This window comes from Calonectris borealis, chromosome 22, assembly GCF_964195595.1.
Source record: "Calonectris borealis chromosome 22, bCalBor7.hap1.2, whole genome shotgun sequence".
In the NCBI taxonomy this organism is placed as follows: Eukaryota; Metazoa; Chordata; class Aves; order Procellariiformes; family Procellariidae; genus Calonectris; species Calonectris borealis.
In genome coordinates, this window is record NC_134333.1 from 9585949 (window position 1) to 9607483 (window position 21535).

Sequence of the window (21535 nt, forward strand, 5' to 3'; positions counted from 1 at the left end):
TGGCCACTTACCCTCCCATCACCCCCACCATCAAGCTCGCCCCGAGATGAGGGTTTTGGGGAGCCCCAGGGCCTTGGGCTGCAGTCAGGAAACCAAACAGAAATGAAGCAAAGCCTGGCTCTACAAAAGGATTGAATTAATTATAGAAAAAAAGCAGGGGGTTTGTCTCGGTCTCTGGCAGCCCATCACGAGGCAGCAAGGGGGTGCCTCGGGGAGGCCAAACACAGAGGGAAGCAGCCCCCGGGCAGGGCCAGGCTGAGCCCGCAGTGACAGAGGGGCTGTCCCAGGCATCCCAGTCCCAGCCCAGCATCCAGGTTCTCACGGATTTCCCTGCGGCTGCCCGGCAGCCCTCTCCTGCACGGCAGAAGGGAGGTGCCCCGCTCACAGCGCAGCGATGGCCTTGGCAGCGACGCGGCGGCCCAGGGGCAGGCTGAGATCCGTGATGGCCAGAACAATTTTGGGACTGGACATGGTGGACACTTTCACCAGCTCCGAAACCTGCCCGGAAAGAGGAGAAACACAGCTGACTCACGACAGCGCTGGAGACACGAGAGCCGGGCAGCGGGACTCCCCTGGACGTGCCCGTCTGCCCCGTGGGACCAGCGCCCCAGAGCACCCTGCGACCAGGGAGAAGGACGTCACGGCCGCGGGACTCACCATGGTGAAGGGCATGAACTGGAGGATGCTGCCGCGGCTGCCCTGCTCCAGGCAGTCCACGCACTCCTCCATGAACCACTGGACAAACTGGGTGTGGGTGCCGGCCGTCTTGGCCCCCAGGATGGAAGAGATGAGCAGGAAGAGGTTTGCTGTGGAAACAGGGAAATATCAAAAGCCAGGCCGGTTCAGGGAGGCTGGGGGTAGCCCAAGCCTCCTGCACAGCGGCCAGGTCCCCACCAGCGTCTCGGCATGGTTGGATCCGACCCCACAGGCAGGCCTCGCTGCCGGGTTCCCTCCCTGGGATCCGGCCCCGCCATTACCTAGCACCCTGTTCAGCGGGTCCCTCATGCTGATGGTGTGAAGCTGGGAGGCGGAGAGGGAGCTGCTCATCGAGCGATCTGTTGGGGAGGAGAACATGCATCAGGCTGGGGGGAGGCTGGAACGGCCTCTTGGCCCCCTTGGCCGTGCCAACATGCCCACCCTGGCCAACTCTGGCTATTCGAGCTCGCCCAGCGCTCGGGCTCCAGGAGGGGCTTTGCCATGAGCTACCCCGTGGAGTGGGAGGTTTGGACCATGGTCCTCGGCGCCCTCCGCACCCAAACGAGCAGAGTCTTTGCTGCCCGGGCACACCAGACGCACAGCAGGCAGAGACCGTCTGCCTCGGCCACCGTCCCTCTCTGCCGGGGTGCGGGCAGCCCTGGCAGGCGGCGCGGGCCCACGCATGCCCCCGGCACGACGGAGCACAGCAGCCCGAGGAGGGCTCCACACGCTGCCACTGCTGCTCTTGGGGTGTGACACCTCGCTCTTGCACAAGCCAGATTTATTCCGAGTCTGACCAAGCTTAATGACCTCTCCATTAAGCGTGAGTGAGACCGTGAGTGTGCCTCCCTGCTATTCCGTGGTCGGTTTTAATTGCAGCAGTGACTCGTCCCTGACGCTCCGCGAAGGCACGAGCGACGTAACGCAATGTCACGATCGGGAGAGGAGAAGAATAGCGCTCTGCCAAGGCGAAGCGACGCGCACGTTACACATCCTGTGCACGCTGCCTGCGGCACAGCGGCTGGGCGGAGCGAGCCAGATGTTCGACAGCTGCACAGCAGCACTCAAATCTCACTCTCGGGGTACAGTTTAGCTACCAGAGCTGAGGCCTGTCCAACGGACTAGCAGCAAATCTTGGGACAGACCAAGGGGATTTATCTGACCCAAACTGTGAAGCACTGCTGGGTGCTCCTGCGGGAGGGGAACTGGGCCATCTTTGGTCCAACGGGACAGGAATCTCCTGGGAAGGCTCTTGTGCAGACCCCATAGTACACACAAAATCAGCAGGACCCACCTTGCGCTGCTCTGAGGATGCTCACCAAAAAAAAGAAAACCCTCCCACACTTTTCTCATGGAACCACGAGTTACGTGGCTGCTGCAGGAAGCAGCATTTCCACATCACTGCAGCAAACAGCCCAAAAAAGTCCTGAATGTCACTGGAAAGAGATGGAACCGCCTCAAAAGTTAAAAAAAGATAGTGAAATAAAGGGAAAACCCCATATTTCAACAGTAATGAAACTAACAAAAACCACAGTTGATGGATGTGTTGAAAACTAATAAATAAAGAGTAACTTAGGATAAGGGCATCAGGAGAAACAATGACCAAACATCCTGACTCACGGCCCAGGAGTCCAGTCAACATATGTGGGAGCCGTGACAGCACCCCGCTGCGGCAGGAGGGCACCGACACCCCCCCGGCATGTCCTGCCAGAGCTGTTGCAACCCGCGGCACCGCGCTGCGGGGACACACGAGACGTGACTGTAGGGACTCATCAGCTCCGCTCGCTGCCTTGTTAACAACAGTGGAATTTCAGGATTTAGCCACAGATGTCAGGAACGTCACCTCCAGCCACTCTGGCTGCAGCGCATCAGCTCTTCGGTCCCACACAGACTGGCGGGGGGTGACAAGGCTGTAACAAAACCTCCCTGAGCCCCTCGTGCGTGAGGCCCTGGGTTGGGTGGCAACGTCACGGAGGGAAGGTGTAACCTCATTCCCTTTCCCAAGTTGTTCTGATCAGAGAAATGAGCAGCTTGACCTTTTCTAAGTGCAAAAGGTCCAGGGTAACTCAGCAAAACACACTCGAGCACTCTAAATCTTTACCTGGCCAGCTTGGCAAGAGAAGCGTTTTTGTGAAATACACATTTCACACCCAGAAACGAGCAGCGAGGCAGGACGGTGCCTTCCCCAGGAGCCGCCCTCCTCGCCCGCACTTACTGGGGCTGGAGAGGGAGTTGGCGTCTTCCTCGTTGGAGCTCAGCAGGCGCATGAGCTTGGAGGGCTGCGTGTCGTCCAGCGGGAACAGGCTGATGTAATCCTGGGGGGGCAGAGGGGGTTCAGCCCCACCAGCCCCACACTGAGGGGGGATCCTGGCCCCCCTCCCCGGGGCTGATGACCCACCCTGGGCTCTGCACAGCCCCATGGCCCAGGACTACGATCTCCGTTCACCCAGAGCGTCTCAGCCTGGCCAACCACATACGGCCCATCTCATTACAGCCCCCCTTCCCCAGAAAAGAGAAAGGAAAACCCCATATTATAGGGTCAAAGGACCTCAGACAGCCCAGAGAACCTGGGTAGGGAGTCTGGTCTCACTACCCGCTCCTCCTGCCACCATCACCTCCCACAGACACTCCCCGCTCCTGCACACAGAGAGCCTCCAACCAAACCCTGCTCCATGCCGACACACCTCAATATCCTCTCGGTGCCTCTTCTTCTGCCTGGTGGATGCCTGGCCCTTGTTGTGGGAGGAGTAGGAGCTCAGGGCACACCAGACGGAGAGCCTGGGGACAAAGCAGGGACACTGCGAGGTGCTGCCAGCCCACCCAGATGATGGTGCGCGAGCAAGGGAAGACGGCAGAGCCCAGAGCATGTGCCGGGATGGGACACAGCAGGTCCCTCCCCAGTGAGAAGCAGCAGGGAACGGGGCGCAGGACACCAGTGTGTCTGCTCCTGTCGGCACTGTGCCAGGGCCAGATGGGAACTGGGCAGCTGGGACCCCGGTCCCAGCACAGGGCAACTCCCCATCTCCACAAACAGGCCCCCCCGCCCTAAAGGAGAGGGTGCCCGCGGGTCTGGGGTCTTACTTGGCCAGGGCCTTTCCCGGCGGGTCCATGAGGGTGTGCCACTTGGAGGAGTCCGTGAGCAGGTTGGGCAGGATGTGGCCCAGCAGGGTCAGCGTCAGCTGCTGCATGTCCAGGCAGAAGATGGCATAGAGCAGCTCCACAGCCCGCAGCGTGTGCTCCTTCCGCGTCTCCTTCAGCAGCTCCTGCGAGGCAGAGGGCAGGGCTGAGGGAGGCAGGGGCACGGCTGGGCCTGCCCCGCTCGCCTCCAGCGCCTGGGACTGTCACAGCAGCCAGCCCAGGCACAAGCAGGACTCCTGGGCACTAAGAGCAGAGGCTAGACCCAGCAGTCCTGGGCCCGACACCCAGCCACGGCGCTGGGGGTCGCAGCCACCTCCCTCCTCCACCCCATACCTTGACCAGGTTGTTGCAGAACCAGTAGACACCCCCCATGTGCAGCAGGGTGTCGAAGATGTGGATGGAGCGGCTGTCGACCCAGCCCTTCTCCAGCACCTTGGTGAACACGCTCGTCAGCACCTCCTTGATGGGCTTCTTGGGGGGCAGCAGGTTCCAGTAGGGGATGGTGTCCATGCCCGTGGAGGGGAACTTGATCTGCGTGGCCGTCTGCTGCAGGACGTCCGCGCACATGTGCTCCAGGATGGAGCTCATGATCACCACGCTGCAGCAGAGAGAGACAGCGTCACGCAGGCCCCGGGAAGTGGAGGAAGGGCAGGGGACGGCACAGCACAGGGCCTGCTGCACTCCAGCTCACCGCTCGTTGTAGAACTGCAGCGTGTTCTCGCCGTACAGCGGGGTGGCCAGCTGCCGGATCATCTGCAGGGACTTCTCCCGCTCATCCAAGCCCAGCATGCGGACGTGGGCCACCAGCCAGGCCACCGCACACACCGCCATGCTGCACACCTTCCCCTTGATGTTGTCTGTGATTTTCTAGGAGAGGAGGTGGAAGCGGAGGTGGATGAGCACAGGTGTGTGGATGCACGGGCTTTATCTCAGTATCACCTCCCAGGGCTGTGGGTCCCGATTGCAGGGTCCAAGCCCTTCTGCAGGGGTGAATCTGCCCCTGCCAGCCCCACTTCCACCAACGGGTGGTTCGGGGCAGCAAGGGGCTGGAGCCACGTCAGTTCCCCACCCAAGTCGTGAAGGAGCCAGCGAGCTCCGCAGTAGCTGCAGGAGCATTCAGGGCAGGAGGACAGGGGACGCCTGCCCTGCTCAAGCCTTGGCCCCTCCTGGGGACACAGCGCAGTGCCGGTGCCCCTGCTCTGCCCCACACCATCCTCCTGCCAGGCCCACCTGGATCGACTCAAATGTGAGGACGCTGTTCTCCCAGGCATTGAGGATCTCCAGGATGGCGGCTGAGATGCTCAGACATGCCTCGTGCCACTTCATCTGCCTGCCGAGGGAGAGAGAGGCGCGGGGTTCAGGCACTCGTCCAGAGCAGCCACGGGGCTGGGGAAGATGGGGTGGGTGCTCCCCTCCTGGTCTGCCCCGGCCCGGCAGGGTGGGCGTGCAGGCTGAGCTCTTACACCAGCTTCATCTCGGAGGAGTTGTTGAGGAGGGCGACCAGGGACTCCACCTTGGTGGAGTCGGGGCGGAAGCAGGGGTGGTCGGGGTTGAGGATCTTCCCCTCCTCAGGCATGCAGGTCAACATCCAGGTCTCGAAGAAGGGCACCTCGCCCGCCGGGCTCGACTCCGACAGGATCACCTGGAAGGGAACCGGCACAGGGTCTGCCACACGGCCTGCATCCCGCAGGGACCCTGCTGGGGACCCCCACCCGGGGGTGGGACCCCCACCCTGGGGAGCTCATGGCCGGAGGAACAGCGCCGCCCTGTGGCCTGCACGGAGAGGCAGGCACTGGTCACCCCCCAGTAAGGCACTGGTCACCCCCCAGTAAGGCACTGGTTTCCAGTCTGTGGGCTGTGGTTTTCCCCCTCTACCAGAGGACTCCCCGGGGGACCACGGCCCACCTCAGAGCAGCGCTCCAACAGCTTCCCTGGGAGAGATGCCAGGACAGGACCAGTCCCAAGGGGCTCCAAGTGTGGCAGCGGGGTCACCGTGCCCTGCCCAGAAAGGGCCACTTGTCCCCTGCCCGCCGAGCTGTGCTCAGGGTCCCCAGTGCCAGGGCCGGCTGGCCCATGGCTCCGCGGGGTCGGGGCACACAGCCCGGGGTCGGGGCGCACAGCCCAGCTGGCAGCCAGCTGGGAGGGCTCCCGGGGGGGGACACGAGCTGGGAATCCCGCACGCCGCTTCCTCCCTTCAGCCTGCCGTCACCCAAGGGACACTATTTTTGTCAAAAAAGTTTTGCACATCTGTTCAGCAGCAGCTGGTCAGGAAAGTCGCTCTGGGCCTGGCCGGGGGGATGAGACCTCATCAGACAGCCCCGGGCACGTCCGCTCCAAGCCGCCTCCCGCCAGGACTCCCCCTCCCCGCTCCCCAGGGCCGGCCGGGCAGGCCCCCTCCCGCCCGCCTTTTGCTCCCTCTTCACGTTCCCGGTGTTTCGGTATCATTTTGCCTCCCAACACACACAGATGTCGAAACCTGGAAAATTTTCATGCAACCAAAGTGCTGTTTCCTGAGCGGGGCTGCAAGTTCCTCCTCTCGTGGGGGAGGGCTGACACTCAGCCTGGTGCATGGGCCCCCCCAGCCAGCCAGCGCCAAACCAGAGGGGCAATGCCGGGAAAAGTCCAGTGAGATCAGAGCCAGCCCGGAGAGGGTGCGGAGGCAGCGTTCCCACCGACACCACGGTACCGTAAAGGGAGCACAACCAAAGCCCCCAGGAAGGCTGCAGCCACCCCTGCTCCATCGCCCGGCACTGACAGACCCTGCAAGGACAGATTTCCACCCGCACCAGGGGAAAGGCACCAGGCGCTTTACCCCACGCGGCGGGGTGGCTGTGGGGACAGTGGGGACAGCGGCGGTGGCAGGCTGGCCGCTAGAGGAGGCTGGCAGGCTGCAGTGCACGGGCTGCGCTGGCGAGGTCAGAGCCCCACCGCCTCCGAGGATGCTCACCTCCGAGCCGTAGGTCTGGGCCACATGGCACAGCATGAGGAAAGAGATGTCGAAGAGCAGGGCCCGAACTGAGGCTCCTTTGGCTGCGGGAGGAGAAACAAAGACCTTGGAGGTCTCCAGCCTCGGCACAAGGAGGCAGGCAGGAGCCCTGTGAGCTCGGGGGCCGGGACCCTGCTTCCTCCAGGCAGCTTTTCTAACCCCCAAGTGCTTGTGTGCGAACGAGGGCTCCAGGGGACGGGCCAAGTGCCTCCCTCCACCCCATCTGCCTCTGCTTGAGTCCCAAAAGCAGCTTTGGCCTCCCATTCAGCAGCCCCAGCCCATCCCCGGGCTCCCCCCGCGCCATGGAAGGTCAGAGCGCTCAGCAAGTTTCATCACAGGCAAATGCAGTCAGAGTCCTTATCTCGGGCTCTGTGCTGACACATCACCCCTTCCCGGGAGAGAGCCGGGGCAGGGCCGGCCCCAAGGGGCCCCGCGGGCTGGGCCGGGGAGAAGGAGCTCTTCCCCTGCACGCAGGGAACACCCCGCATTCGGGATGGACACACGTGTGCCACGCGTGAGGGCAGCGGGTCCCTGGGAGCCCAGATCCCCACTGGCAGCCAGCCACATGCCCCTGTGCCGGGCTCCCTGCTGGCACCCCCCAGCCGGACCCGGCACAACTCGGCTCACTCTGGCGCCGCAGCCCGTCCCAGCTTAATCCAGCCGGGCCCCACAGTGTCCCAGCACGTGGCGGCGGGGAAAGCACAGCTCAAACCATCCCACACACGGATGCGCACGCACTTACAGCCTTCTCCGCTGATGTGCTTCGTGAATTCGTTCAGCCTAGAGGGGGCAGAGAGCGCCGCAGTGAAGCGTTATCATCACGTGAAACAGGCCTCTTCCCATCCCCGAGACAGGCTGCCCCTGCCTGCAGACCCCTGCCTGCACCCCATCCCAGCGCCCAGCACAGAGGAGCGGGGTGGGCCCGCACTGAAGCAGGGCCCAGCTCGGCAGACACCCTCCAGCAAGCAGGGGTGAGCCGCCTCCTCCCTCTGCTCCCCTGCAGCAAAACAGGTCCAGCAACGCTGCTTCTCCCCACACCCAGTCAGCCCGGCATTTGAGCGCGTCCTCTCGCCAGAGCCGGCTCTGCCTGGCTGCGTGGGGATTTCTGAGCGCGGCCCTCTCCGTACCGCAGCAACACGAACCCCCAGATGGAGCGAGCACGGCAGGGCCGTGCACCCAGCCCGGCTGGTGTGGTTCGAGCTGTCCCAGTCCTCCCTGCTCAAGGGAACACATCACGCAGCCCCACGCGTGCTGGTGTGTGCGCTCTAACCAGGACACGGGCGTCTGGGGACTGAAGGCGCGCACACAGCGAGCGCCCTGGATCTGAGGTTGTCCCAGCGCTTTCAGTTTAATATCCTTAAACCAACCTGACTTTGATTCTCTGCCCTGTTCACGCAAAAGCGAAGGAGATGGGGTGCTGCGGGGTGCAGTCTCCCCGAGATCCCGGCCCTCCCCAGGGCTCTGCTGGATCCAGGGCTGCACAGACACTGGGCCAGAGGCACATCCAGCCCTGTCTGGGGGAGAGCTTGGGGGGCTGCCTGCTCACCCCAGCCCCGCTGGTCACCAGGGACAGTGTCGCCCAGGTGGACACTCACTTGATGAACTTCCGAGCAAAGGATTTCAGCTTGCCCGTCGCTGCTGCCGCTGCCAGCAGCAAGTCCAGGCTCTTCCCAGACAGCATGTGACCCAAGACCCCCAGCAAGCCCTCGGGGGACTTGGAATGATCCGCATCCATGGTCTACAAAAAAAGGAAAGAGAAGTCACGGGGAATGTGTGCTACAGAGCAGCAGTAAAACTCTGGCCATGGGGGCAGAGTCGATCGCCTGCCAGAGCTGTCCCGTGAGGCCTCGGTGAGCAGGGACCCACAGGGCTCGGGGGGGTGGGGATGGAGCCCTCCGAGCCCCAGGCACCGCAGGGCACGGCGCAGGGGAGAGCCGCAGCGCACCGCGGCAGCACGACTGGCAGCAAACATCCTCTCGCGCTCAGCAGCGGCGAGGCAACCAGAGTGACGCAGGGACGGGGGTAGTCCCCAGGGACCGGGGGAGATGCACGCAGGGAAGCGGCTGAGAGCAGGACGGACAGAGCTGGCTGGGCTCAGGCTGCTGGCGCTGACAAGAACGTGCCGCCTGACGGCTCCTCCAGCGTCCTGGGAAGGAGGAGGGGAGCTCCTGGTCTCCACGGCAGAGCAGCAAGGCTGGGAGTGATTCCTCCATTCCTCCACCCCAGGACAGGGGGGGATCAGGCACCTCCCAACCACCCCGGCTGCCTGGTGAATCCGGTGCTGCTGGAAACAGGCTCTGGGGCTGAGACCAGCCTGCCCAGCAGAGATGCAGGAGGGGACTCACCTTCAGGATGTTGGTGACGGTCGGCTCGGCCCTCAGGATGAGTCCCGGGTTTGGCTGGATGTTGGCATTCTCTGCCGATTTCAAGCGCGGAGCGTGTTCTCTGTCCGCCGTCCTGGGGGATCCGCAAAGAAGGGCCAGTGAGCAGGAATTCGTCACCCTGCCTCACTCCTCCACATGCTCAGCCACCTTCCACCCACCTCCACCATCAGCACCCCCGAGGGAAGGCCACCACCTCAGGCCACCACCTTGCAACTCCAAGAGGACAGACTGTGACTGTACTCGAATCTGTCACTGAAAGCAAAGCCTCGTCCCTCCAGGCCACGGTGTCCCAGCTGCAGGACAGCCAGCGGCATCGCAGCTGGCCCTTTATGCTCCCCCCCAAGGACAGCAAAACCCCACTTGGTTACCCAGACTCTGGAGGGGGCTGTACCGTTTGGCAATCAGGTTGGTCATGTTGGCCTCCGAAAGCAGCCCCTGCTTGCTGCACTCCTGCAGGAGCAGACTCGTGCAGTCGCAGCTGAAAGAAAGAGGCGAGCACTAGCCTGAGGGACAGCATTCCTGCTGTCCCAGGCAGTGCCACAGGGCAGGGGGACTCCTGGGTTGCCCTCCTGGCCCTGCTCCCACCCCTCTGAGGATGCTGCAGGGCCAAAAGCAGCTCCAGATATCACACAGCATCACCAACACGTGAATCAGCTGTCAGACACTCACTGCCTTGCTCATTTGGCAGCGTCAGGTCCTCAGGAAGAAGGAATTGGATCAGAAACTAAAAAAGCCTGCCAGGAGCTGCCCCAGCACCCCATACCACGGCTCCCCGCAGAGAGGACAGGGTTGCAGTGGCACGGATGGCCACAGGCTCACAGTGCTGCAGGTCAGCCCCAGACACGGCGAGGACTCACTTGCATCGCTGATCTGCTTTGTCGAGCAGAGGGGTCAGCTTCAGCAGGAACTCGAAGGCGCAGTTCACATCCTCGGTGAAGTCCTGCAGTGCACAAAAGCCAAGCACTCAGCTCGGAGCGCTGCCAACACGACCCCACCTTCCCCTCCAACACCGCCTTGTCCGTCAGAGGAAGGTTGTTGGGACATAGACCGCTTCCTACCCCAGCCACCTGCACGCAGATTTGGCCAGGCACCAGCACCATCGTGACAAACACGGCTCACTTGTGCACACAATGCGGCAAACAGCTCCGATCGACAGCCCTTGAACTCACCTTCTCCCCTTGGGGATACTTCTTGAGTTTAACCAGGACCTGGGGGATCTGAAAGACACGGGGCACGGATGTGACCAACAGAGGCAGACCCCATTCTGCACTCAGGACCTCCCAGCCACACAGGCAGCAGGACCCCACGCAAACACGCCTGCAAGCAGCTGCCCTGCCAGCCCAGGGAAAGGAGCATTTCTGGAGCAGCCCGTGCACCCAGGGGACGTTGTCCCCCCGCCTCCCCTCTGCAGGGCCCTTCCACCGTCACAGGGAGCCGCGGAGCATGGCCACCTCTCAACAGCAGGCAGAGGACTGAGGCTGCGGAGGAGCCCAGCGCAGGCTAGAGCATGCGTCGGGCCTGAAATGACACGCAGAACCCTTTTGTCTGGTACAAAGAAAGCAGGCGAAGCGGACTGCTCCGGGGCTGCCCACCGCTGAGCTTTGGGAGCGTAGGCCCCAAGGCTGCTGTGGCATCCTTCAAAGGCCACGATTTCCCCCACAACACCCCAGGAAAACCAGTCTGCAAAACAAAGTGGGGCTGGGCTGAAAAGAAGCTCTGGACAGCAAAGCTGATGCTCAGCGGGTTGCAGGAGGGCTGCCGCGGGCTCAGCCGGGGCACGGGGGACCCCAAGGGGCACGCTGCGGGACAGGAGAACTAATCGGTCTGCCAGGGTTCGGCGCTCAGCAGGGGCCAGGCGTGCGGGGAAAAGGCAGCGGCAGGCCCAGGGCTTGGAGCATTGCGCTTGTGGCGGAGCTGGGCCCTACCTTCAGGAAGGTGAAGGCTGTCCACTTCAGCTCCTCCGTGCCCTCCGGGGACTCGATGAGGCCCACAAAACAGGCCTTCCAGATCTCCAGCACAAAGAGCGGGGAGGGGATGCGCTGCAGGGCACACAGACAAAACCCTCCAGTGCTGGAAAGGCAATAAAGTGACTCCCCCAACCACAGCCAAACCCCGAACCCCCTGCGAAGGCGCTGATGGGCTCACGCTGCTCCCTGCAGCTGCGCCCATAGCCTTGGATCAGGATCAGCACAGGGAGGTACGCGGTTCAGAGCTGCAGCGAGGCCCTGGTCCCGCAGCCCCCAGGCCACCCTGAGCAGGAGAACAAGATGCCACTTCTGTACCTGCATCCTCTTCACCATCATCAGCTGCTCCACCAGCGGCTGGGTCTCTCCCGTGAGGTTCATGGTCCCCTCCAGCAGCACCACAGCATGCACGGTGGGGAAGCCGGTCTTGTTCAGCTGCTCGGAGTGGACTGAGAGCATGGTGGGGATGCTGGGTGGGAGAGACAGCACAGGGTCACTGGAGCCTTGCAGGGACGGATCCTTGCTCCTCCTTCCCATCCTCCCTTCCCAGCCAAGCTCCTAACCTTTGCTGCCCTGCATCTCTCTAGGGCAGGACAGCTCGTAGCCCCTGGGCACAGCCAAGCCCCTGTGCCACAGCCCAGGCCCTGGGAGCAGCTCTGGGGGGCTCCAGAGCAGGGACGGCAGCTCTGGTGTGGGCAGAGCAGCTGAGGGGTTACAAGAGGCCCCAGAGCCACCAGAGGAGCAACTCCTGGGTAAGACTCCTTTGCAGCCCTGTCCCCTCTCCTACCCCAGGGCCTCTCGCCAGCCCCAGCCCGCTGCCGGTGCAGGGGTCCAGGGCGGGAAGGGACAGGAAAGCAGGGAGCCAGCGTGGAGGGAGGCAGGAGGCTCTCAGCTCCCAGAGCAGGGCTCAGACCCATTTTACCCTCTGAGCCCACAGAGACAGCAGCACAAAGCTACCTCTTGATGAGGGAGATGCAGTCGTCAGCCTGGCTTCGCAGCGGGGAATTGCTGAGGCTGTTCACGTTCTCCCCCAGCTTGACGAGGGACTGCTCCACCGCGCTCCAGGAGGCTGGGGAGGGAGGGCAGGCGTTCAGTGGGGGGGACGGTGACACGCTGAGAAGCCGGGCAGGCTGGCCCCAAGGCCCACGGCAGCACAGAGGGCCTGCCGAGGCTGGGGCTCCCCACTGGGCCCCCCGGTGAGCAGAAGTCGGCGCACCTCTGCAAACCCAAGCCGAGGATCTGTGTGCCACCCGGCAGCTCCTGCTTCAGGCCCGGCCTGGCACAGCCTCTTGGCCAGACGCAGGCACCAACCGAAGGTGCAGGGCTGTGCCAGGCACGCTGGTGGAGCACAGGACCCGCCAAGCGCTCACGCAGCCTTCACATTAATTCTGCTCCTCTTCCAAGGGCAGCGTGGAGGGGAGGGGGCAGAGGGTGGCACAGAGCCAGGGAGGAGACAGTTACAGCAACACGGCTGGAAGATGGATGGGTTTGGAGCCGCAGGGACGATGCGGCAGGAGCCGGGCAGGGGGAAGGGAGAGGTGGCAATGACATCTCCCCAGGGCCAGCAGCGACTAGGAGGAAGCCCGGGCAGCGGCCACGGGCAAAGCGTGCCGCGGGGCAGGGCAGGGGCAGCGACATACACGTCTCCTCCAGCTTCGCGATGTGGATCAGGGCGCGGTTCTTGGCGCTGCCGAGCATCTTCTCCAGCCGCTCCAGACACATCTTCAGCTGGCTCTCAGCTGCTGCCTGCTCCAGCGTCTCCTTCACCTTCTCGGCGTAGAAAGCCGCGCAGCGCAGGAGCCAGTTGAGGGCACTCATCAGCGCCCGGCAGAGGCCGATGCACTCCTCTGCTTTGCCGTGGCAGCTGGGAAGGGGAGAGAAACGAGAGCGTGCTCACTGTGGGCCAGGCTCCTGCCCCCAGGGAAACCGAGGCACAGACACAGGGCAGGCTGGGGATCCAAACCCACATCCCGTGTCCCCAGCCAAACGTGCCCGCCAGCTCCTCTGCTGCAGACCCCAACCTGCTCAGCCCACGAGCACCCCTACTGTGCCAGGGGAAATAAAGTCTCCCCAGTGCAGCCTCCTCTCTGGCCACTCTACTACAGGAAACTTTCCAAGCCTCTAATCAAATTATCTTGCTAAGAGAGGCTCAGCATTGATCAACGTGCTGTGGGAGGTGAACGCTTTCCCCTCCTGATACACAAATCATTGGGGCCAGAAGTTTTGATCAAATTAAGCAGAGGATCAGATTAGGCAGGGACTGGATTAAGTGGCCGGCTCTGCAGTTGGCCAGCAACAGCTCCTTGTCAACATCTGTGACTGATGCATATTCATTGCTGCTGCTTCATTTCATGTAATTGAAGAGCTGCTACCTTCAGCCTTCCTCCTCCTCCTCCCGCTGCGCCCTGCCGCATGCTCTCTGCTCCGGCCTCCCAGAAGAGGCTGTCAGGGGTTAACAGGAAGATTTCGGAGCTTTCTAAAAAAGTTTTTGTGGCCTGAATGGTCTGGACTCCCCTGGGTCCTGCAACACCAGCGGAAGAGCACGAAGCAAAACAAGGCAGCTGCCTGGAGCGCCTGGGGCAGCGCAGGCAGGACTGCGAGCACTGGCAGACAGGGACACGTAGCCGGGGCCCTGGGAAGCTGCAGAGGCCACACAAGAGAAACGAGACGCTTTGAGGGGACAGGCAACCTCAGGCCACAGGGCTTACGCCCATCCCCATCCACCTCAGCCGGGCAGGAATGTCATGGCAGAGGCGTTTATCCCAGAATAGGTGGGTTTCTTGCAGCTTCCCACAAAGCTGGTGGGTTTTGGACTCCCTCTGCTCTCCCCACGCTGGCATTCGCGTGGCAGCCCAGCCTGAGGCAGCCGGAGAGGGACGGCAACTCGGGAACGGACACGGAGCTGGAGGGGGAACCTGCCTCCCTCTGCCAGGGCGAGTATCCCGGGCTCAGCCCTGGCCCCGCCGGTACCGCCCGCGGTACAGCCCGGGGCCGAGGTGGCAGGGCTGGAAGGGCCACACCGTACCTGAGGCGGTCACAGAACATGTCCATGATCTCCAGCAGCGACTGGACACACAGGTCTCGGGAGAAGTCATCGAACTAGAGCAGGAGAGCAAGGAAGGATTTCAGATGGGGGCTGCCGGGCTCCAGCAGCTCCGAAAACAAACGCAACCCCGTCCTCCACGGGCTGGGCCAGGCGCTGCCGGCCGCAGGACGCTCGCCCTGGCAGCTGCCCAGCAGCCACTTGAATGAGAACTAGGTCAGGGCTGTCCGACGGCTGGGTCGTGCCCTCCCGGGGTCGCAGGAGGCAACCGTGCCACGGCAGCGGGGACGAGGCTGGGTTTTGTCAGCAGCCTCCCCGCAACGGTGGCGGCGGCCTGAGCTCCACTCCCCGCCGGCTGCCTTGACGCGGCGGTGGCTCGGCGCCAGCCCGCGTGCCCACCCCCGGCTCGGCGGGGCTGGCAGCGCGCGCCAACAGCCCGGCTGGCCGCGGGGCCGGGATGGCGGTGGGCAGCAGAAGCGCAGCTCCCCGCCTCCTCGCGGAGCAGATGGGGCCACCCCGCCGGGCCGGAGCTAGCCCGCAGGTCTGCTCTCAGCCCACGCTGATCTGAAGGAGGAAGCCTCAGCTGTCAAGGTCAGCTCTCTGCCCGCCCTGCCGGAACGGGCAGCTACGCGCGAGCAGGGGAACGGCAACGAGCCTGCGCCATTCGGAGCAGACCCGCCACTGTGCTCGGTGTCAGCCGGCCGTACGCTGGCTCTACCTTCCCCTGGGAACATGCCCACCATCCTGGATTGGTGCTGAGTCCCATTGGAGGGGTCCCCACCCTTGCCGGGGCTTTGCGGCATGTTTACGGCACAGCTCTGAGCTCAGCCTGCGGCACCCCAGAACAACGCCGGCATTGCGTGGCTACCAGCGCCTTTCTCCTCCCATCCCCCAGTAACCACAAGGAGGTGGGAGGAGAGGAATTATTCTCCCTTAAATTATTCTTCCTTCAGATCAGAGGTCGCCCTGACGAGGCTAGTGCCCGGGGAGGGTGGGGGGCCTGGCGCAGCCTGCAAGGGGCTATTGCTCCCCACGGAGCAGCCCCAAACTCCGAGTGGAGGCAGCCGCAGAGGACTCGTCCCCATCGAAGCGGCGTGGGGATGCTGAGCACCCGTGGGAAGCCAGCCGGCCGAGCAGGGCAGGCAGCCGCAGCCGCGTGGCTCGGGTGCTGGCAGCCCTCCCTCGTGAGCGGCGCTGCTTTTCCATCGCCAGCTCCGGATCCCCACGGTGCTGCCAGCACCGCCGGCCGCAGAGGGATGTGGTTTCCGGCAGCCGAGGCGTGGTTTACACGCAGGGCGCTGCGGGGCAGGAGCCTGCCAGGCCCCACACGACGGAGGGACGAGGCTTTCACACCCGCAGCCGTCCCCGAAACCAGAGCGGGACCCGCCAAGCGCGGCGGCAGCCCGTCCCCAGCGGGACACGGAAGGACTCAGGCGCTAATCTGCCCTGTCTGACCGCTGCTGATTCAGCAGAGGATGTCGTTTTCCACTTGACCTACATTTGGTGAGAGTTGTGGGGAGGGAAAGGGATACGTGGGTCATACGTAAAGAGAAAAACCTCAGACAGCACCTGTCAGAGCCGTACCTTGCTGATGGCCGTCAGGACCGTGGAATAAGACACCATCTATAAACAGAACACAAAAGCAAAACAAACCCGGTGCAGCGGCGTGTTAGCAGGTGACGTTTGCCAGCGCGGTGCTCGTTGCTGAGGAACGACAAGGTCAGGGCACGGCCCCGCTGCCTGTCACCACAGACGGGGCTGGGGCACTGACCCGGCACAAATCCAAACAGACATTTTTAGGTGATAGCTGATTTGGTTCACACAAACTTTAGACGATATTAAATGCCGCGCTAAGAAAGCGCAGGGCTTACAGCAAGCGCGAAGGCTCTCGGAGGGCAAGGATTCCCACCCCGCGTGCAGGCAGGTGAGGGGCAGAGGCTCTTTACAGAAACATCCCTGCCTCGGGCAGGCGCTGAGCCCTCCACCTCCCGCCCAAGCCCAGGGGAGGCAGATGGGAGATTCGGGGTGTCTGCCCGCCACCGACTCCGCACCCCGGTTTCTTTGCCCACCTGCTAATTGGGGCTGCGAGGCGACACCCAGCAGCGTCTGCAGCGCAAGGCAGGGAGACAGCGCGGGGACTGTCATTACCTGGGAGCTGATAGCGTATTTCAGGTAGGACAAGATGAGTGGGTTCGGTGACGGCCCGATCATGGCCTGCTCGAGAAGAGCCTCTGCAAGCAAAGGAGGGGGCCGGGAGGTCCCAGGTCAGCGCATACGCGGTGTGGGGACACACAGACACACACGCTCTGCCCTCATCCCCCAGGAAAGGTGGCAAAGACAAACTGTGCTAACCACAGCGACTCTGCACTGCTCTTTCCTGAAATTAACTGAATCCCACAACTTTCTAATCCCCGACAGCAAAAGCCAGTAAATAATTCAGGCAGTGCAAGCAGCCTCCTGCTAACTCAGCTCTCCCCGGGCACCCTGGCCCCGAAACAGCGCCTGCTGCTCTCCAAACACGTTCCCCTCCCTCCCACGTCCTGCCCAGGAGGCTCTCGCATCCTCTGCCGAGTGACTTTTGCTCCAGCACCTGGGGCTGAACTCCGGGCAGACAGCCCCTCTCAGCTGGGACCAGCCCCGCACGTCTGGCCCTCCCTGCCGCCGGCTGCCTGCCAGCGCCGGCCCGTGGACGCTGGAGGGGCTCTGCCCGTCCTATCTGCTCAGTCAAGCCTTTAATTGACCATTTGAACTATGGCAGAGCAGAGAAACCACCTCCCAAAAGCAGGCCCCGGGCTGCGGCACGGGCTGTAAGTAGGTCAAAGCACCCAGATGCAAGAGGGGGCAGCAGCCATTTGGGAAGTTGTCGCCCCAAAGACGAGGAGGAGCAGCAGCAGCCGTCACCAGATCCCGACCACGGGAGCGGGAGACTCCCTGGGTCTCGCTCGAAGGCTGAGACCTCGGCCAAAAGCATCTCAGCTCAAGGACAGAAGGCTAATGGCAGCCTTCCCCTCCCCATCTAATCAGGGAGTGTCAACACGAGCCAGCCACATGCTGCTACCCACTGCAGACGTGTCAGCATAGATTTGCAGGGCACCGCCGTGATCCTGGCAGCTCGTGCCAGCTTTTCCTCCTTTGTAGTTTAAATCTGAAAGGCACGAGCTTGGGAAAGGACGGCTCTAGGGCTGCGACAAGGGAGGCAACGGTTGTTACAGCCGTCAGGGCCTCGGGAACAGCCTCCCTGCGTGCCCACAACGCTCGTGCTGCCCGGGACGGCGTCGGTGTCAGCATCCTCCCTTTTAAGCTCCCTTTTGCAGCAGGGAAAAAGGGACCCAGCTCCCTTCCCCTCCATGCAGAGAGGTTGCCCTCCAATGAAGCCCGGGCTAACGAGCCTTTCTCTGGCTAAGAGTTGGCCAGGAGAAACCTATTCCTACAGAAATCGTAGGGACCGATTATCTCTGGCCCTGCTCTCGGGGGTACGCAGACGGGCCCATGCCAAGCGCCCCACGGGCCTCGCTGCCTCAGCGAGCGGAGCAGGAGCCGGTCCCTCCGGCTCCCAGGGAGCCCCGGGGACCAGCTGGTCAGCGGCAGGGCTGGCCCTCGAGCCAACCGCCCCCCGCGTCTCCCAGCACTGCGCTGGCAGCCCCTGCTCCCCTGGCCATGCCAGCCCCCCCCCCGAGCAAATCCGTCTCCCCAGGGCTGCCCCACTGCTGCAGCCAGGCCCCACAGCTCCAGCTCGGCTCCTCCAGCCCCACATCGCCGTGGGGCTGGACACATCCGTGCGCTGACCCCATCACGGGCCACAGCAGGAGGGAGACAAACCCGGCCTGAGGAGCTCAGCTGTGAAGACGTGGTTTGACAAAACCCACCATCACAGGCCAGACGCTGCCAGAAAAAACACTGGTAGGACGGAGGGAGGTAAAAAACACCCACCAGGGAAAGGTCCCCCGCTCAGTGGGGCGAGGAGCGCTGCTGCCTGCGCCGGGGCTATTTCCCTTTAAATCCCCCGGTGCAGCAATCCTCGAGCAGCGTTCTGTTTATTTACCCAGGGCTTGCAAACACGCGCTTGCTGCACAGGAAAAAAAAACCTAGCAACAAGTTTCTATAATTGGCATAAAAGCCTGGCAAATCTTTAAACCGTGGAGCTCAGCAGGTACCAGCGTTTGGCAAGATTTGTGTCAAACGCCCTTGAATAGGGACGGGAAAAGAAATCCTAATAACCGGGGGTGGGAAGCAGCCTTTGGAGCAGCACCTGGCTCCTTCGCAGCGCTTTTCACTCCCTTGGCTAGACACGTTGACGAGGCAGACAGGGTCATTATCCCCTCTCAGTGGGGGAAACTGAGGCAGCTAGTGGGCACCTGCGTGCAGCCGGGTGGTGGGCGGTGTTGGGGCAGAGCGGTGTGACCCCGGAGCTCTGCTCCAGCAGCATTTCGGCACGTGTGGCTGCAGCCAGCGGCGATCCCAGCCCTGCCTGGGTGTCCTGCCGGGCCAGCCCTCCGCCCTAGGCTGAGCTTTAGGCCATCTCTGCTGGGCTAGGACCACCCTGGGCAGCACCGGGGCAAGTAACCCCAAAGCAGAAAGCCCCATTCACCCCACTCCCGCGCCCCTGCTCTGTCCCCAGCCCTCCCCATCCCCCTCGGCTCCCCCAGCCCCACGTCCCCGGACCTGCCAGGTTGAGGATGTCCCAGGTAGCTCCTCGGGGGAAGAACCTCTTCATATTTATGGCCCACTGATAATCGCTCCATCTCTCCTTCCAGGCCTGCAGGATGGCTTGTTTCAGGTTCACCACCTTCATGGCCGCGCTCTGCAGAGGTAGGGTGTCAGGGCAAGGCTGCCAGGCTTTTGGGGAGGGGACTGGGGGGGGAAGGATTCCTGACACACGCACGGGGGAAAAGCAGGGGGGGCTGGGGACTGGGGGGGGCAGTGGGGCCCGGTGGTGAGCGGGAAAAGCGGCTCCTGAGGGGAAGGGGAGGCCGCGGTTGCGGGCCTGGCGCCCCGCCGGGGGGGGGGGCTCCGGGGCCGGATCCCGCACCGGCCGGCCCCGGAGCCCGCCCGCCCCCCCCCCCCCGCCTGTCCCGCCCGTCCCCGCCGCCCCTCACCTTCGCCCCGCACCGCGGCGGCCGGCGAACGCTTCCCTTAGCGTCTGGGCACCGCCATAGTGGCACCCGCCAGCAAGCCGGGAGCTGATTGGACGGCGGGGAGTGGCGAGGCGCGGGTGCTGCTGGGAGGTGTAGTTCGGAAGGGGGGGAGGCGAGTGGGAGGGTGCAAGGTGGGGGGGTGCGAAGGCGTGGGGGTGCAAATGCGTGGGGGTGCAAACAGGGTGCGTGCAAACGCGTGGGTGTGCAAATGCATGGGTGTGCAAAGGCGTGGGTGTGCAAACATGGTGCGTGCAAAGGTGTGGGGGTGCAAAGGTGTGGGGGTGCAAAGGCCTGGGTGTGCAAAGGTGTGGATGTGCAAACATGGTGTGTGCAAAGGGGTGGGGGTGCAAAGGGGTGGGGGTGCAAAGGGGTGGGGGTGCAAATGCATGGGTGTGCAAATATGGTGCGTGCAAAGGTGTGGGTGTGCACCCATCGTGCGTGCAAAGGCATGGGGGTGCCAACACGGGGGTCTGAGCATGGAGATGTGCGTGTGGGGGTGTGCAAATGTGTGTGCATACGCGGGAATGTGTGTGTATGCAGATGGGGGTGTGCGTGCCTGTGTCTCGGTGTGTGCATCGATGCATGCGTGTGCATGTGCATGCACACGTGTGAGCGCAGGTGTGCATACAGGCACGTGTGTGTGTGAGCATGGGACTGTGCAAACATGGGTGTGCAAACATGGGTGTGCAGGTGGGAATGGGTATGCATGCAGGTGGGTGTGCGCACGCATGTGCCGGGGTGTGTGCGTGTGCATAGATGCATAGGTGTACGTATGTGCATGCACGCGTGTGAGCGCAGGTGTGCATACAGGCACATGTGTGTGAGCAGAGGTGTGCACGTGTGGGTGTGCAAACCTGGGTGTGCACTCAGGGCCACGCGTGCATGCAGGCGTGCGTACGGACACGTGTGTGCTCGTGTGTGCGCAGACACAGACGCCCACGGGCAGGTGTGCACAGATACCTGTGCGTGGGTGGATGCACGCACACGGGTGTGCACAGGTGTGCCACGGACACGCGTGTGCGTGCCCACATATAGCAGCCGCAGGGCTGCCCCCCCCACCCTGTGTGGTACCAGCAGCTAAAAATATCCCCAATGGCTGCCTCCAGCCATCGCCACGGCAACGGGAGGATGGGGAGCGGGCCTGGGGAGGGGGGGCTGCATGGCCCTGGCGGGGGGGCAGCCCACCAGCACCCCCCACCCACAGGCGCAGGAGCCCCATGCGGCTCGGGAGCGGGGTGAGGCCCCCCCAGGGTGCAGGGGTCCCCAGAGGTGCGGCCATGGCGGGGGGGCCCTGGGCGCCCGCTGCCCCCCAGCCCTCCCGGCTCCGCTCGGGGGGGGCTCCGAGGCCCCTTAATTCCCCGGTTAATCATTCATGGGGCCGGGGCGCTGCAAATCCCCCCGCGCCGGGGCCGGGATTAGGCGGGCGAGCGGCTGCCCAGCCGGCGAGGGGCCCCGGCAGCCGGGGGGGCCCGGCCCCTATTCATGAGGAGGGATTTCCTGTGCCGGGGGGGTCCCGCTCCCCGCAGCTGGTGGGGGGAACCGGAGACCGCGGGGGCCAGTCCCTGTTCCAGGGACCAGAGGAGCCCCCCTGTACAACACTCCCCCCCCCCGCCATGGCAAAGCACCCCCAAACCGGGCCCTGGGTCTGGCGGGGCGTGGGGGGCCGTGGGATGCGCTAAGGGGGTCCCAGCCCCCCGGCCCAGCGCGGGGGCGGCCGGCGCGGGGGGAAGGCGTCGAGGCCTCGGCCCAGCGCCCCGGCCTTGGCAGGGCGCCCCGGCCCAGCTGCCTCCAGCCCCGGGGCCGGGGGGGCCGGAAGGGGCCGGGGCCGTTCCCAGCGCCAGGGGCAGACAGGGGGCGAGCGGGGGCCGGCGCGGGGGGCTTCCCCTTCCCGCGGGGTAACCGGGACAGCCGGGACCCCCAGTGCCAGTCCCTGTCCGCGGAGGGGGGGCACATGGCCGGTTCCCACCCGCCTGCGCCGGTGTTCGGTGGGGTGTGAAGGATTTGATTCCCAGGAGGGGCTCCCAGCGGGAAGGCGAGGGGGGGACACTCAGCCTGAGATGGGTGACACCCCCACGGGGCCACCCGGACCCCCAGCCGGTGGCGGGTGCTGCCCCACGGGGGCCTCCAAGGATGGGGATGCAGGCGCCCGGGCTGCGCCCAGCGTCACCCCCTTCCCAGGGGGCCCGGGG

The 21535-nt window shown here is 63.9% G+C and overlaps 1 protein-coding gene across 3 annotated transcripts; it reads right to left on the reverse strand.

Annotated features, from left to right (window-relative positions):
• Window positions 1-114: 114 nt before the first annotated feature.
• Window positions 115-19391, reverse strand: MED24 (mediator complex subunit 24). 3 transcript variants are annotated; one of them, XM_075171593.1, is made up of 26 exons: window positions 19308-19370; window positions 18874-19012; window positions 16360-16442; window positions 15796-15834; window positions 14194-14267; window positions 12809-13032; window positions 12126-12237; window positions 11487-11637; window positions 11130-11243; window positions 10374-10421; window positions 10062-10144; window positions 9596-9682; window positions 9166-9277; window positions 8416-8558; window positions 7563-7600; window positions 6782-6864; window positions 5298-5476; window positions 5065-5164; window positions 4526-4701; window positions 4168-4432; window positions 3778-3959; window positions 3381-3474; window positions 2912-3011; window positions 978-1055; window positions 658-806; window positions 115-498 (listed from the first exon to the last, which is right to left on the reverse strand). In XM_075171593.1, exons 2-26 carry the CDS (start codon window positions 19001-19003, stop codon window positions 382-384), a joined length of 2961 nt encoding a protein of 986 aa, XP_075027694.1. In that variant the 5' UTR covers window positions 19004-19012; window positions 19308-19370; the 3' UTR covers window positions 115-381. The 3 variants fall into 3 exon arrangements, with proteins under 3 accessions (XP_075027694.1, XP_075027692.1, XP_075027693.1); XM_075171591.1 differs by lacking the exon at window positions 15796-15834 and having other exon boundaries at window positions 19308-19391; XM_075171592.1 differs by lacking the exons at window positions 16360-16442; window positions 18874-19012; window positions 19308-19370 and having other exon boundaries at window positions 15781-15803.
• Window positions 19392-21535: the final 2144 nt, after the last annotated feature.

Excerpts from the sequence above, each read along its gene's own strand:
- MED24 (XM_075171593.1), bottom strand. The coding sequence starts at position 19,003 with ATGAAGGTGGTGAACCTGAAACAAGCCATCCTGCAGGCCTGGAAGGAG. Across the intron at positions 14,268-15,795 it reads TCCTGACGGCCATCAGCAAG|TTCGATGACTTCTCCCGAGA; the intron begins GTACGGCTCTGA and ends CTCCTGCTCTAG. Across the intron at positions 4,433-4,525 it reads CTGCAGTTCTACAACGAGCG|CGTGGTGATCATGAGCTCCA; the intron begins GTGAGCTGGAGT and ends TCTCTGCTGCAG.